The 15,030-nt window shown below is 35.9% G+C and overlaps 1 protein-coding gene across 1 annotated transcript in view; it reads left to right on the top strand.

Annotated features, from left to right (window-relative positions):
* The first annotated feature begins 10,576 nt into the window (after positions 1–10,576).
* The window catches only part of LOC149180542 (arsenate reductase 2.2-like), a 106,112-nt gene continuing 101,658 nt past the window's right edge, over positions 10,577–15,030 (top strand). The window contains exons 1-2 of the mRNA XM_089416166.1: positions 10,577–10,807; positions 10,902–11,040. Of these exons, the coding sequence (XP_089272292.1) occupies positions 10,635–10,807; positions 10,902–11,040 (312 nt within the window). The 5' untranslated portion in view covers positions 10,577–10,634. The remainder of the gene's footprint in view (positions 10,808–10,901; positions 11,041–15,030) is intronic.

Raw genomic sequence — 15,030 nt, 5'->3', positions numbered from 1 at the left:
TATCTAAGACACCGTATAGGATGAGTACACCAGAACTTAAAGAATTGCAAATGCAGTTAGCAGAATTATTGAAGTAAGGTTATATGTGTCCCAGTGTATCACCATGGGGTGCTCCACTCTTTTCATTAAAAAGAAATATGGTACACTACAACTATGTATTGATTTTTGACAATTAAATAAAGTCACTATTACAAATTAAACCCATTGCCAATAATTGACGATCTATTCAATCAAATCCGTGGGGAAAAAATATTTTCTAAAATTGATTTAAGGTTGGGATATCAATAATTGTGGATTACATATGAAGATAACAGTAAAACAACATTCTGAACTCGTTACAGACACTATGACTTCGTAATGGTGCCTTTTGATTTATCTAATGCATTGTGAGTTTTTTTTGTATTTAATGAATGGAGTCTTCAAGGAATATTTGTATAAATCTAAATCTAAAGAGGAGTATCAACAAAATTTGAGATTGGTCCTGCAGGTACTCAGGGAGCTTTAATTGTATGTTAAGTTGAGTAAGTGCTCAAGTTTTACTAGAAGCAAATCCATTACTTAGGTCACATTATTTCAAAAGATGGAATAGTTGTGGGCCTACAGAAAATTAAAGCTACCAGAGAATGGCTAGCATTGAAGAATGTGATAGAAGTCAAGTATTTTATGGTCCTAGCTCGATATTACCAGAGATTTATCAAAGGGTTTTCCAAGATAGCACACCTGATTACATCACCGCAGAAGAAGGGCATAAAAATTGAATGGTCACCTAAATGTGAAGCAACTTTTTAGCAGTTAAAATCTTTATTGACTAGAGTTCTAGTATTAAAAATTGCTAATCTAAATGCAGATTTTATGGTGTGCAATGATGCATGTAAAGAAGGATTGTGTGGAGTGCTCATGCAAAATCATGAACACGTAATCTACTATAAGTCCAAAAAATTAAAGGAGCATAGGAAAATTATGTTGCCCACTCAAAATGTAGAGACATTATTTCATGGATAGGAAAATTGAATTACAAATAGATCATTATGGGTTGCGACATTTATTTGAACAACCAAAATTAAATTCTTGGCAAGTCAGGTTGTTGGAATTGATGGTTGAATATGACTTTGATATTAAATATATCAAGGGGAAAGAAAATCGGGTGGCTAATGCAGTTAGTTAGAGAGTGCACATTACGCATGCCACAATAGTTAGCAGCTAAAAAACATATTTAATTAGAAGAATTTTACATGTTGGAAATTCAAACCACCAGTATGTAGAAATTAAAAATAACCCATGGCAAAATAATGTACAAAGATTATGAGATGGGCAAGGACGAAGTTCTTTTATTTAAAGGTTGAGTCTATGTACCGGATGTACCGACAATAAAATAATTAATTCAACAGGAAATGCACAAGGTACCATATGTTGGTCACCCAGGGAATCAGAAAACTCTTCCGACAATTAAGAAGTAATTTTATTTGTTGGGTTTAAAGAAGGAAGTGGCTAATTACATAGTTGGATGTCTAGAATTCCAGAGGGTTAAGGCTGAGCACAAGCACCTAGATGGTTTTCTTTAGCCAATTCCATTCATAAGTGGAAGTGGTAGGTGGTATTAATTGGTTTTATTACTAGTTTGCCCATAATGTTAAGGGAGCTTGACTCTAAATTTTAGCACATGGTATCATCCTGAGTGAGATGGGAAAAAAACGGGTTAATAAGATAATTGAAGAAATGTTACAGATGTACTTGATGGATAAACCATCCAAATGGGAGGATTACCTACATTTGGTAGAATTTGTATACAATAACAGGTATCAAGCTTCATTGAAAATGAGCCCATTTGAAGCTTTGTACGACATAAAATGTAATACTCCTGTGAGTTGCAGTAATTGAGTGGATAGAATCATGGTTGGTCTAGAATTTCTCAAGGATATGGAAGAGCATATGGCAAAAATTAGGCAGAATTTGGAAGTTGCCCATCATAGGCAAAAAATCTATGCAGACAAGAATAGGAAAAACATGGAATTTAAAGTTGGGGAGCACACATTTTTGAAAGTGAAGGCAAAGAAGAGCTCAATAAAATTGGGCAGTTGTGCCAAGCTAGTAGCCATATATTATGGACCCTTTGAGATCTTGGAAAGGATCGGCCCAACTGTGTATAGGATTTCATTGCCTGGATATTTACATATTCACGATTCCTTTCAAGTTTCATTGCTTAAGAAATATGTTCTTAGCACTAATCATGTTATTGATTAGAAAATGATTCAGGTGGAACCTGAGGGAGACTCCCAGGTTCAGTCGGTGCAGATTTTGGACAACTAGGTCAAAGTGCTATGGAATCTAGCCACTGATATGATAAAGGTGTATTGGACCATGCTCAGTCTTGAGGATGCGACTCGAGAGCAAGAATAGATCATTAGGGCAAAATACCCTCATATTGTTTTTATTAATGTGTTGTATATATTTGTATATGTTATGAACTAAGGACAATGCATAAATTAAGGGGGGAGGAATGCAATTCCCCTACCTATTTTTGAAGACGTAAATACATGCACTTTTGATTCTTAGGCTGGTAAGTTGGTTGATATATTATGCATCCTACATGGCCATGTAGTTGCATTAGATATTGATGTTTCATTTTTGGCTAAGTCGCTAGGGGAGCCACAATGTAAATAAAGTAAATTTGTAAATATTCTTATATATTAATAAAATAAGGTTGTCTGCGAAGCCCACTCCACAAAAATAATATGGGGGGCACAACTCCAAGAAAAAGGAAATAATTGGGCTTGCGTTTGGTGAAAAGTGCACCCCAGGGCCCACGTGGCTCTAGAAAGTGCCACATGGCGAGATAGGGTCATGCAGATAAAAATAATTATAGTTCTTGTTGTTATTTATTCATTCGACTGGTTATGGTTGGATGGGAGGAAATTTATTCATGGTGACTGATGTGCTAGGGAGTCCTAGGGTTGGACTCTGGAGTTGGCTCGGATGTGGTTATTCAGTTAACCATACCAATTAGATGCATCCGGATTTTAAGTGAGCCCCTAAGTGGCTCCGAGAGCTTGGTGGGTCAGAGGGTTTGTTGGCCTTGGTTTTGGCTTGGTGCCATCGAGTTATGGTGGGGAACTCGATTCAAAGATAGTCAAAGAGTTTTGGTTTGGGCTCTAGCACCGACTAAGGGGTTTATTTCGATTTGGGTTGTGTTACACTTGGACTCCAGACAACAATACAACTCCTGGAGTTGCAATATAAGACTATTATGGCCAATCGTAAGTTTCCGTAGAAGGTGGGCACCACCGAGGGACTCAGGCTGCGCCACTTGGGTTCCAGTCAAAGGAACATGAGTCAAGATTGAGGCTATTGGGGTTAGTGTCGTGGCCAAGATTCTATTGTTGGTTGTACAATTGTTACCTGTAGTTGTTGCCTCAACTCGGGGGTGACCTATGGTTGAGCTTATGAACCACAAATTCTATGGCTGTGTGGAACATGGAGAGTTCATAGCCATTTGGATCCTTATTATCAGAGAAGTATTTGACTTCCCATACATAATTGTTTATGCATGTGTTGTTTTAATTAATGTACTTGTGTTTAAACCCTAGATTTAGGGAATATGGCAATATGTTGTATGTCAATTATTTTCGTTGTGTTATTTAATCACGTTTTACGTGATATTTAATGTTTGCATGACAAGGTCAAGTCCCACTAGCACAACCGATTGAGGATGGGCCTCGTCAGCAAGGCAACCTAGGATCAAACCTCGCGAGGGGTGGTTGTGCCTTGTGCTAGGGGGAGGAGACATGCTAAAAGCTCTAGTCAGCTAAGGGCTGGTGTGACCCAGGCTGGGTGTGATCCCTGGATGACTTTGACTGCTTAGATGCCCCTTGGTCGTGACTCCTCAAGCCACAGGTCAAGCCTGGAGGATCACAGACAACTTGACAGACAAAAAAAGTTTGTTTGCACGACATGTAGTACTGCACTTCATGATAATTATAATTTCCAAGCACATGTTAAAATTTATGGTGGAAATAAGCATGTATGCTTCCAGAGATAATTTCAAACAAATTAATGGTGTATGCAATAGTAGTCAAGTGGTGTTGCCTGACTGGGGCTAGGGACATTACATATGCGCTTGGTCAATTTTATCACAATCCTAATAATAACATCCTAATATTGGGTAGATAATTTTTCTATTCAACATTAGGGATGACCTGAACTTAGGCTTGGCCTCGTTTATATATATATAAAGCAAGGCTCATTCAAGCTTGAACACCTCACATGATAGTTTGTATCTCCAATAACTAGCTCCCACCTTATACCCCTTTCCCATAAGATTTGAACCTCTAACTCGATGGGGACTAAACCCATGAGATTTGAACCTTTGACCTGATGGGGATTAAACCCCACATAAACTAACTCATCTACTTGGTGGCAACATTTGGTAGTAGGGTAGATCATTCTTCCACCTAGCACTAACCCTGCCTTAGGCTCAACTTGGCTCAGGAAAAAGAAAGAGAAAAAAAATAATAACTATCATATCCATTAACAAATTTTATAATGATGATGATGATTAATATCCACTAAGAATGAAATGGTTTATTAGACCTTAAGAAAGTAAGGAATTACTCAAAATTGTTTTACATTGTATTTCTATGTTAAAAAAACATTAAGAGAAACATTCCATGATCACCATAGTTTTGTTGGATTATAAGGTTAAGAAGGTTGGTAGTGTGACAAATATTTTTAAATTTAGATTGAATATGAGCGTAAGTTGAACAATCTAAGAAAACATGTTTTTCATTTTAAACCCTTTTATTGTCACAAAGGTGGCAAACTCTTTCATCCCACAATGTTTTAGGAATCGTCCAACATCCAGTTTCACTACGAAGCTTATGAGAATTTGTTCTTATTTTAGTATATTTTATTCTCTACATTTAGTCAAGATAGAGAGATAATTTTCATTTTTGAGATTTGGGTCAATCACTTCCTTATAATATCTTAGTTTCCTCTTTCCCTCTAACTCTTTATCACCACATAGTTACTCCTAAATTTTGATGTAATATTATTTTTAGTATTATCCTTATTATGCAAAATGATCTCCTTCTTTATTGCCTAATGGTCTATCCAAGATTGAGCATCCCTATGCCATCCACATTTGAGCCAAGATGGTGGTTTTGGCTAGAGATAAAGTTTATTTTAGGAAACTTCTTGTCTTCCATATCGTTTACTTTTTTTTATACGTGAGATACTTATTCATAGTCATGCTTCTTACGAGGGAAGGAATTGCTTTAATATTATCTCTTTCAATCTTGAGGTTGCAAGTTAAACTGCTTTTGGATTTGTTTTATATTTCTCCATGTCTCCTTAGAAGTATTGCAACCCCAAACCTCACATCTATATAAACTAGCAAGAGTGATGAGAGTCTAAAAGAGGAGTTTTTAAAAATCCTGTATCCAAAGATTTGCTAACTTAACAATTATTTTCAAGCCCATACCAAGCTTTCCACCTTCAATTTATCCTTTTCTTAATACTATAATTTCAATTGAGTTTATAATAAATATCAGTTCCAAACTATTTAGATAAATGGACATCCTCAAAACTGCGTAGTCTAACTAATAGACAAAATGATTTTTTTGACCAGAATCCATTAATACAATGCAGTAAAAGATTGCAATTTATTGTTGTTTAAAATGCACTTTTGAATGTATAAATGGATTCAACACCCTAAAAAACCTTGAGGCACTCGAACTTTGCAAATTAAACTACATAAACTTATGATTCTTAAAAATCTCTACTAGATTTAGGGCAAAATTGACCAAAAAAGAAGCATAAAAAAGAGTCATTTCATCTATGATTTAGACTATGCACCTCCAAACCATTGTTATTATATCTTAAACTATCATACATAATCTCTTTAAATTAATTATAATAATTTTTGTTTGATTGCACCAAGAGACTCATGCAAGAGAAGAGATGTTGTAATGTCCTATGTAAACATTTTGGCTCAATAAAAAAAATAAAAAAATAGAAAGATTAATTTAATATAATGTAAATGTTTTAACTCCATCAAAACAAAATAAAAATAACCCTCTGTTAAGATACAAATTGTCCATTATTAATTTTTGTTGAGTAGTGAAAGTAAATTTGACTTGGTCAAGTTAGCGGTTTTTCAGCTCCACGTTTATGAGAACACATGATATTATCCATGGTATTTATGTGCAATATAGCCTATTTAAAGGGGGTAATTAAATTGGCCTAAATCTATCTCAATAGTGGTTTTATCAAGAGCTGAGAAGAATCAAATCTCTTGAAATAAATTTAACTTAATTGCTTACCAAAATCTTAATCACTCCTCACCTAATTTCATCGTGACAAAATTTCCATGTAATGATCAATGACTAAAACTAGCTCAAAGGTTTAAGTATCTATATATAGTCTATAGAGTTAGAAACATGGGAGCAAGGTTTATAATCTCAATGGTATAAAGAACAAGGGGAGTTGCTGAGCAGCAAATCCCTGCCAATGAGCTTAGTCTGCATGCAAATTCTGCTTTAATTTTTTTTGCGTTGCGTTAATGGTTATAATTAGTCCATAATAACTTAGATATTCTAATTGGCTTTCCTTACTATTTCAAGGTATGTCAATCATTTCAAATAACCTTGGACTAGCCATTAAAAGCACTCTTTAATCAATTAAAAGCGGTAAATTTGATCTCACATTCCAATAAGTGCTATGTTGCATTGGGATCCAATTTAATACAATCTCAAAGCCTCTCCAAGTGTATTGAGTAATAAAAGGTTTATTATTTCGTTGAAAAAAATTAAAAAGTTTATCATTTGAGTAAAAGATTATAATACGTTGTGTAATAAAATGTGGTATATGTATGAGGAGGTTGCAATAAAATTTGAATTTTAGAATTACACATTGATTTCCACTATATTTGCTTTTTTTTATAAAAGGTTTATTATTTCGTTGAAAAAAATTAAAAAGTTTATCATTTGAGTAAAAGATTATAATACGTTGTGTAATAAAATGTGGTATATGTATGAGGAGGTTGCAATAAAATTTGAATTTTAGAATTACACATTGATTTCCACTATATTTGCTTTTTTTTCATAGAAAAGATTGTAATAAGTCTGGTAGAATTATCCATTTTTATAATATTTAGCTTTATGAATTATGTGTGTGGAATGATATGTAGGTTATATAAGAGGAGATTATTATAAAAGTTGGTTATCTTTAATTTACCCATTAATTGTTATCACACTTTTTAGTCAATATTCGTTTATTTTGGAGTACCATCCAATTAGTTACATATTTATATATAGTATAAATTAAAAGCAGTAGCAATTACTCTAAAAGATGTAAAGTTGTGTTTTAACTCCTTATGGAAGTGTCCAAGTATGTATATACAATATAAATTAAACACATCACTGATAATTAGCAATTATTCTAAAAGATGTAAAGCTGTGTTTTAACTCGTACAAGTTGCCTAGTGGTTATGTTGCAAATTAGGCTCATAAACTCATGAAATTGAGTTAGCTAACCAAATAAATGAGTTTTGAGCACAAATCAAATTCAAATACAATAAATTCGAACTACGTTTTGGAATTCAATTTTGGTGAAGCGCATCAATGTGTGTAATTCACCATCGATATTTCAGGCTTAACAATATGAATAAAAAAGATATATGAAGGACTCCATGTCTGAGAAACACTTTAGCCCAAAAGGTGTGCAAGATTCAAACATTAAAACAAACCTACATGCGTGTAGTATAGTGCACAAAACTTTCCCACATGGACCCCTCTGAATGACCCCTACGCCTCAAGAATTGTGAACTGTGGTTTTGATAAAGACAGGGACCCAGTGCTCGAACACATTAAGATACGAAAAGGTATAAATAAATGGACATCTCTGACCTAAATTCCCATACTAAAGAAGGTATAAATAAAATTACATATAAATGGAAAGTATGCAATTGTTTTTTAATTTTCATGTAATAATGATCAGTGACTGGAATCACATGTGTCCTTAGCTGAAAATAGATCCACGTTGTGTTTTGTGTGCTAATCCACATGTTTTCACCTGTAGATGAGCCCATTAATGCATTTGATAGGTCATCTCCCGACGAAGCGGACAATATATCCACGTTGTGTTTTGCATGGTAATATGCATGTTGTCACCTCATACACGAGTGCATTAATGCATTTGACAACTCCTCTTGTGGTGAAACCTTTGATGGCAGGGTTGTGTATTCACACTGATTTTCACGAACAACCTACAACTTTTCAACTGCGAATCAAAATCTAGTCGCTTCCATGAATTTTCTCTCAGTTACAGGGATAACCTCCATCACTTCAACAGAGGATCAAAATTTGCTCTCAATTACAGAGATGACCTCCAACGTTTCAACAAAGGATCAAAATTTGGTTGCTTCCATGAATTTGCTCAGTTACAAAAAGTTGTGCTCATGTCAGCTTCTGGTGTGCTAGTGTTTGTTTCCTTCGGTTGGTAGAGTTTGGGCATATCATTTCTTCTCAGGGTCTTTGTGTGTAAGGGACATGCATGACCTTCTTCTATGGTAAAGACATGTAAAGGCTCGATGCTAGATCCAATCATCGTTGACTCAGTCAAATGCCTAATGATTAAAGCATGTTGTTCAACATTGATCTCAATAGGAGTGGGGGAAGCAACCGAGGCCATGGCATCGACATGTCAGAAACCATATATAATCAATGTAATATTCATCAGAGGTTGGTCTAAATCTATCCAAAAGTGCCTTGTAAGGTTTAAGCTTATCTTCTTTAGTGATAAGTCCCTTTGACTCGGTTAACTACAAGTTGGGAGTGCCTTAGCGGCAACTAAGCGGAATTGCGGTAGTAGTAATTCCTTTGCCGGTATGTCCACTTATCTCTTATCTGCAACTCAAATTGTGATTCACTACTAGTACTTTAATTATTTTAGTTTCCTTCAATTATGTTTGCCACAACAAAATAATTCTACAACTTCATTTTACTTCAATAATTTTAGTTTCCTTTAATTATGTTTTCCACAAGGCTTCTCTCTTATCTGCAACTGAAATTGTGATTGATTACCAATACATTGATTATTGTACTTTCCTTTAATTATTTCCACTCAGCTAATGGATATTAATACTAAGATATAAATCTGAACGACCAAGCAAAGGAAATCACTAGATTGGATAATTTTCAAGAAAATCACTAGTTTCAATTATAAATAAACATTGTAACCGAAATTGCATGGCAATTATAAATAGTGTAACCGAAATTGTATGGAAATTAAAAAATAGAGGATAACTTCATGGGAATTTAAAAGCATAGAAATAACATATGCTCTCTAAGAAGGAGTGTGTCTTTATTTGTAAATTAATCAAATTTGATATATATCGACTAAACTGTTATATACAGTTCAACTCAACTAGTTTTGATGTAAGCATGCAAGTGATATAATTCAACTAAATTAGCATTAATACAAAAATGCAATTGATATAATTCACTTAGCAAAAATTTACCAATAGTTTTTTCTGAAACAAGTCCATCTTCATAACTCTTTTCATTCGTCCCTGCCTTTGTCTTAATTCTAATGTATTTGTATATGTATCACTTATTTGTAGGAGTATGAATTGTATCTTCATGAAGCATAAGTAGTATTATGCTGGAAGGGGAATATGAAAGGAAGAAGAAGAAGCAATTTTTGAAGCAATGGAACAAATATGTGAAACAAAATAGAAAACCGTGTCGACTCTTGACAGATTGTGATATAGGGTTTTCTGAAGCAGTGGAACAAACACGTGAAACAAAACAGAAAGCCACGTAGCAGTACAACTGGAAAGAAGCTACGTGTACCAGGGCTTAGAAGATTGTGGCCAGACTCAGTGAAGTTGCATATGATCTGGATTACCCTCCACCGAAACACTCAACATTAAGCATTTAATTTTAACTAACTAATGCTACAACAACGATAGCATTAGTAAAAAATTACATGAATTCGTTGTAGCATTAGTAAAAAGTTACATGAATTCTTTGTTCATATGCCTTTTAAACCTAACTTACAAACCTCTTGACCTCGAAAAAAGGCCAAATAAAACTTCCGATTATTTGATTGGTTAACAAAGAAAGCTCAATGAAAACTGCATTTCTAAAAATTCGCGTAGTCTAAGGAGGTGTAGGAGTTGCTCACAAAGTTATGGAAATTCCGGTCATCTTTAGAGAAAATCTGGTAAAGATTTTTGTAAACCCAAGTTATAGTTGTTAAACTTCAAAATTTTAAGTGTCCTAAACATTTTTGATGTTCTGAATCTATTGCCACCATCGAAAATACGATTCAAACAGTGTCTTTACAATTTTTTTTAAAATTTCTTTACCCAGATTCCAACTACCTTTGACTATCTAAACAATTCCTTCGCCTCATTAAACGACCCTCTAAAAAATTTAGTTAAAAACATTATTAGTCCATGCCATTGGCTCAGATTTTAACACAAATCGATTCCAATAGCCCCGACTCAAAACATCATTAAAATTAAAATATTTATTTTTCACAGTCCGGAAATATAGAATTATATAAAAATGTCGATACATAGTTTGTGACTTGCACTGACAAAACAGCAGAAATTTCCAGCGACGAACACTTTCATGGGATGCTGGTCATTTCAGTTTTTTAAGCGCAACAGGAGAAGCGGATATTCAGAGTCTCTTGGTGCAAAGCAGGAATTGAGAATGGCAGCTCCCATTGAAGTCAGTTATATCACGGCTCCTGCGCTGCTCAACCTCTGCAAATCCCCAAATGTAGCCATCATCGATGTCAGGTAAACGATCAATCTCCACATCTCCCGCCACATATATGTATATATATTTTGAAACGAATCGATTGACTTACTGGAATCATTGTTAGCTGTTTAGGGATGAGGAGAGAAGTCTGGATGCTCACATAGCAGGCTCCTTTCATTATGCAAGCGACACGTTCTTCGAAAAAATTCCAGATCTCTTGCAGAACATGGAGGGAAAAGACACTTTGGTTTTCCACTGTGCGTTGAGCAAGGTAAGACCATATGGCTCTGGGTCCTTTCAATGGGAGTCCACGAGGATTCATATTTATATGATTTTGGGGTTATAGTTATAAAAACTGTCTTTAAATTGAGCCTATGCAAGGCCGCCCAGATGGTCATTAATGGTAATTAGTATGTGCAGATTTGATTCCAAATAAATAACAAGTATCTCTACTGATACAAAATAGGTGAAATGTGGGAAGAAAACTTATCTTTCTGTGAATCAATAACAGTTATAATTCCTATTAGCATCAACTACAACTAAATTGTATTTCCCTCTCTTTTCCTAATTAGGACAAAATTTTATGAAAATACCCATCTCTTTAAACAACGATTCTCTAAAAAAACAGGAAACTGGTTAGTGCACGTAAACGATCAATCCTGCATAGTAAAGATAGGGATAACACTCTACGTCTGGTTAATTTAAAAAAAATCCGAGCTATTAAAAGCAGCAACCCGACGGTGTCTAGAACGATGGAAATTGGTCATCACTTATCATTTATTAGAATAACAGAGATTGGGTTATTACTTATCAATTATTATAATAATGGAAACTGGATTATCACTTATCAATTTGAGTAGTTTTCACCCGGACTGATACATTTGTTAAGACCCACTTGCTTTTGCTTCCAGTACTCTATAGACTAGGGTAATTCGGATAAACTTCTTTCAATGTAATTTGTTTCTTTGTTTCCTGTTCTCATATGTGGTAACCTAGGGAGATTTTTGTCGAAGGGTCTCTTCAGTACTAGGGTTTTAACAATTATTTTTCTTTGCTGGATTCAACGATGAATTGAACAAAACATACAGTTTCCTTTCCACAGTAACTATCACTATGATCTGAAAGTATAATATTGCATTCAATACCTTAAAATAAATCAACCACGGTTCCAATAGCACGATCCAGGTCTAGTACAGTTTGTTCAATAAACAGATGACTCCTACTTGTTCTATAATTTGACTGTTGCTACCCAATACTATCCACAGATTTAACAATAGTTACCAGCCTATCACGTCTTCGCAAATTGAAACCAGATGAGTCCGAATGACCTTAGAGCAACCAAATTGCCAGAGTTCTCTTCAGGATCATTTGCCATTTTACTTTGATTTGATAGCTGAACAATTTAGGAAATGGTCCACCTCTAGAACACTTTCATACCTTCTTTGACTATTTCAGGATGCCCCTCCGAGCTCTGCTTCAGGAGTCAAATTTTTATCTTAAGCTTTGGGCCTGCCAGATAAGAGATAACCCTCTGTGGGGGCTCAGAAACCCTTCCGTAACTTCCGCAGGACTTGGTATGGCCTTAGTGTGGCCTCAGATCTGCAACAAGCGACAATTAACCCCCGAATGACTTCAGAACGACCCAAAATTTGTACAGAAGCCCTTGTCCATCCTCAAAACTATTTCAGATGGTCACAAGATTGATCCGTTCCACAATTTTGGCCTCAGAGTTTATTCAAAGATACTGTCCAACCTCGAATATATTCGGCCTACTTCAGATGGTATGAATTCTGCCACAGACTGATCTTGCGCGGATATGAACCTCAGATAACTTCGATCTGTCCAAGAATTAGCCTCAAAAACAATTTGTCCAGCCTCAAGGTGACTCAATTGCCTTGCCACAGAGTCTTTCCACAAGATATACTTCACTCCTCCTTATATAGAGAACCCTGGTGCCAGAACAAGTAAACAAAGGACAAACTAGGCTGAAAGACTTTGCTGCTTCCTTAAGCAAATGCTTCCTGAGCCTCATGCTTAACAAAACAGAGACAAAATGATCTAATCCCATTGATGCCTCAAATGAATTAAACCCTCTTGTATTTATAGATTTCATTGAGGGGAGTTTTCTCCTTGATTACTTGAGTGAGGTTTACATCAAACCCCAACTTTGGGCTTTTTGCCCCAGCTACCCCAAACTTGCCCAAACATTGGGTATTTTGGGGTTTTCCCCTTTATCGAGGACTATAGCCTACGGGGATCGATAGGCTACTTTGTCCCTTGGGCCAATTAATCCCTCAGGGACATTACAATCCCCCCTTTTCGACATTGCTTGTCCCCAAGCAATGACAAATTTGGGTGCTGCAACTTTTCCTCATCAACTTTTGAACATGAAAATTTTCCTTCAAACTTCACAGTTACCATTCTGAATACTCTGGAACTGCAAGATGTCATTTCATTCATTAGAGGTTGCATTCTACTCCCTGCGCCCAAATCTTCATTAGGTACTTGAAAGTGGTGATCTCTATATGCCTCAAATTTTGCACTCCCATGAGGCACAAACTTCACCGGTTCCAAACTGCAAAATTGATGTTGCCAATATACAATCCAATCAAATTTTCCATCAGGGATTTCAGCAATGTGTAGGCTGTATCTTTCTCTTTGTTTTGTAGCAGTCAATTGATCCCATATGTCTTTGGTTAGACTTCCACCTTGCTCCACCATTTTCCAAAAAAATCTTCCAACAAAATTTACATGAGGTTTCTGCTGAACCAGCTCCCAAAGTGGTCCAGAATGCACAAAAACAAGGAACAATGATCCAAAATCTAGATAGCAGCCATTATTTTCAACCTCCTGCATTTGGATAGTAAATTTGCATTGTATCCTCAATTTTGCTAGCATATAGACTACGCTTCTCACCAAGATAGACTTCGTAGATAATGGACCTCCTTAGGTTCAAAAACATGTCTGGTAAAGATTCTACAATCTGGTTTGACCCCACTTGTTCAACAACAGGCCAATTAGCATATGAGATGCCAGTTTGTCTTGTGTTCCTTTCTTCCCTTGTTGCTGTAATTAAATTCTCATTGTTTATGCAATCCTTGTCTTGAGGGTGGGATTTTATTGTGACTTCAGCTGGTTTGCTATGTGTAGTTCTAATGAGCTTCACCTTGAGCATAGATTCAGGAACAAAATATATCTCATTTTCATAGAAGATGATTTCGTTTTCCACCTTGTACTTGTCATCATGAATGAGTCCATCCAATATTTCACAAGCAAATTTATTCTTGGAGTACTCTACTAAGAGATGGGCTCTCCAATCTCTCAAGAATGTGTCAAGTTGTTATTATTATTATTATCCAATTTTAAGGTCATGGCCAAGCCAGACACCAAATTGGTGTATGAGACCCCCATGTTTGTGGGACAAGGGACCCACCTCCTCACAGTGATTTGACTGCTAAGTCTATGAAGGCATACATGCTCTACCCCCCTCTGGTTTTGAACTTGTGACCTCTTAGGAGGAAACACATGCTCTTAACCATTAGGCCCACTCAAGTGCATGCGTGACCTCATTGCATTGTAGGTTGTTATGTGTAGTTCTACAAGTTGACATGCAAATGACTTCTCCTTGTTTGGGTATGACCTCGATTTGCTGGGCTATGACAATGGGGGGACAACCACTGGTCATGCCTCTCAAAACTACCTTGCTACCCTTTGGGTCACAAAATTCCATTTCCATCGTTTGGTAGTTCATCACAATTCTTCCTAGTGAGTACAACCACTGAACTCCCAACACCATATTAGTATCTGCCAATTCTATCACATAAAAATCATCAGTAAGCGTATACTTACCAAGAGTGATACTCAATGTGGAACTACTTGGGTGCATGTCATATGATACCCATCAACTGCCCTCACTTCAAAGCCTTTCCTTACCACTACAACTGCATCAATGAAATTGTATGTTGCTCCACTGTCTATCAATGCTATGACATGTTGCCCTTGATTTTGAATGTGTGATATTTAGGAACTCTTGAGAGAGTGGTGATAGTAACTCCTTCAATTCTCGGAAGTGGCTTCCTCACTGCTTTTAGGGGTGGTGCTTCCTCATAGATGCTAAGTTCCTTGCTTGGTGGCTGCTTTGTATCACTCTCACTGTCGCTAGCGGGCAATACTTCAATGAAGTGAATCTTTCCCCTTCCCAAACATCAATGACTTGGTTCCCATGGCTCTTTGCAAGTGAAACAAAACTTCTTTCTTGAAA

The sequence above is a fragment of the Pinus tabuliformis genome, chromosome 3_2 (genome assembly GCF_031772625.1).
Source record: "Pinus tabuliformis cultivar Carrire ecotype Pingquan chromosome 3_2, CPIR1, whole genome shotgun sequence".
NCBI classification, from domain to species: Eukaryota; Viridiplantae; Streptophyta; class Pinopsida; order Pinales; family Pinaceae; genus Pinus; species Pinus tabuliformis.
Note: the sequence above shows the minus strand (reverse complement) of the source record. Positions and strands in the feature narration are given on the sequence as shown.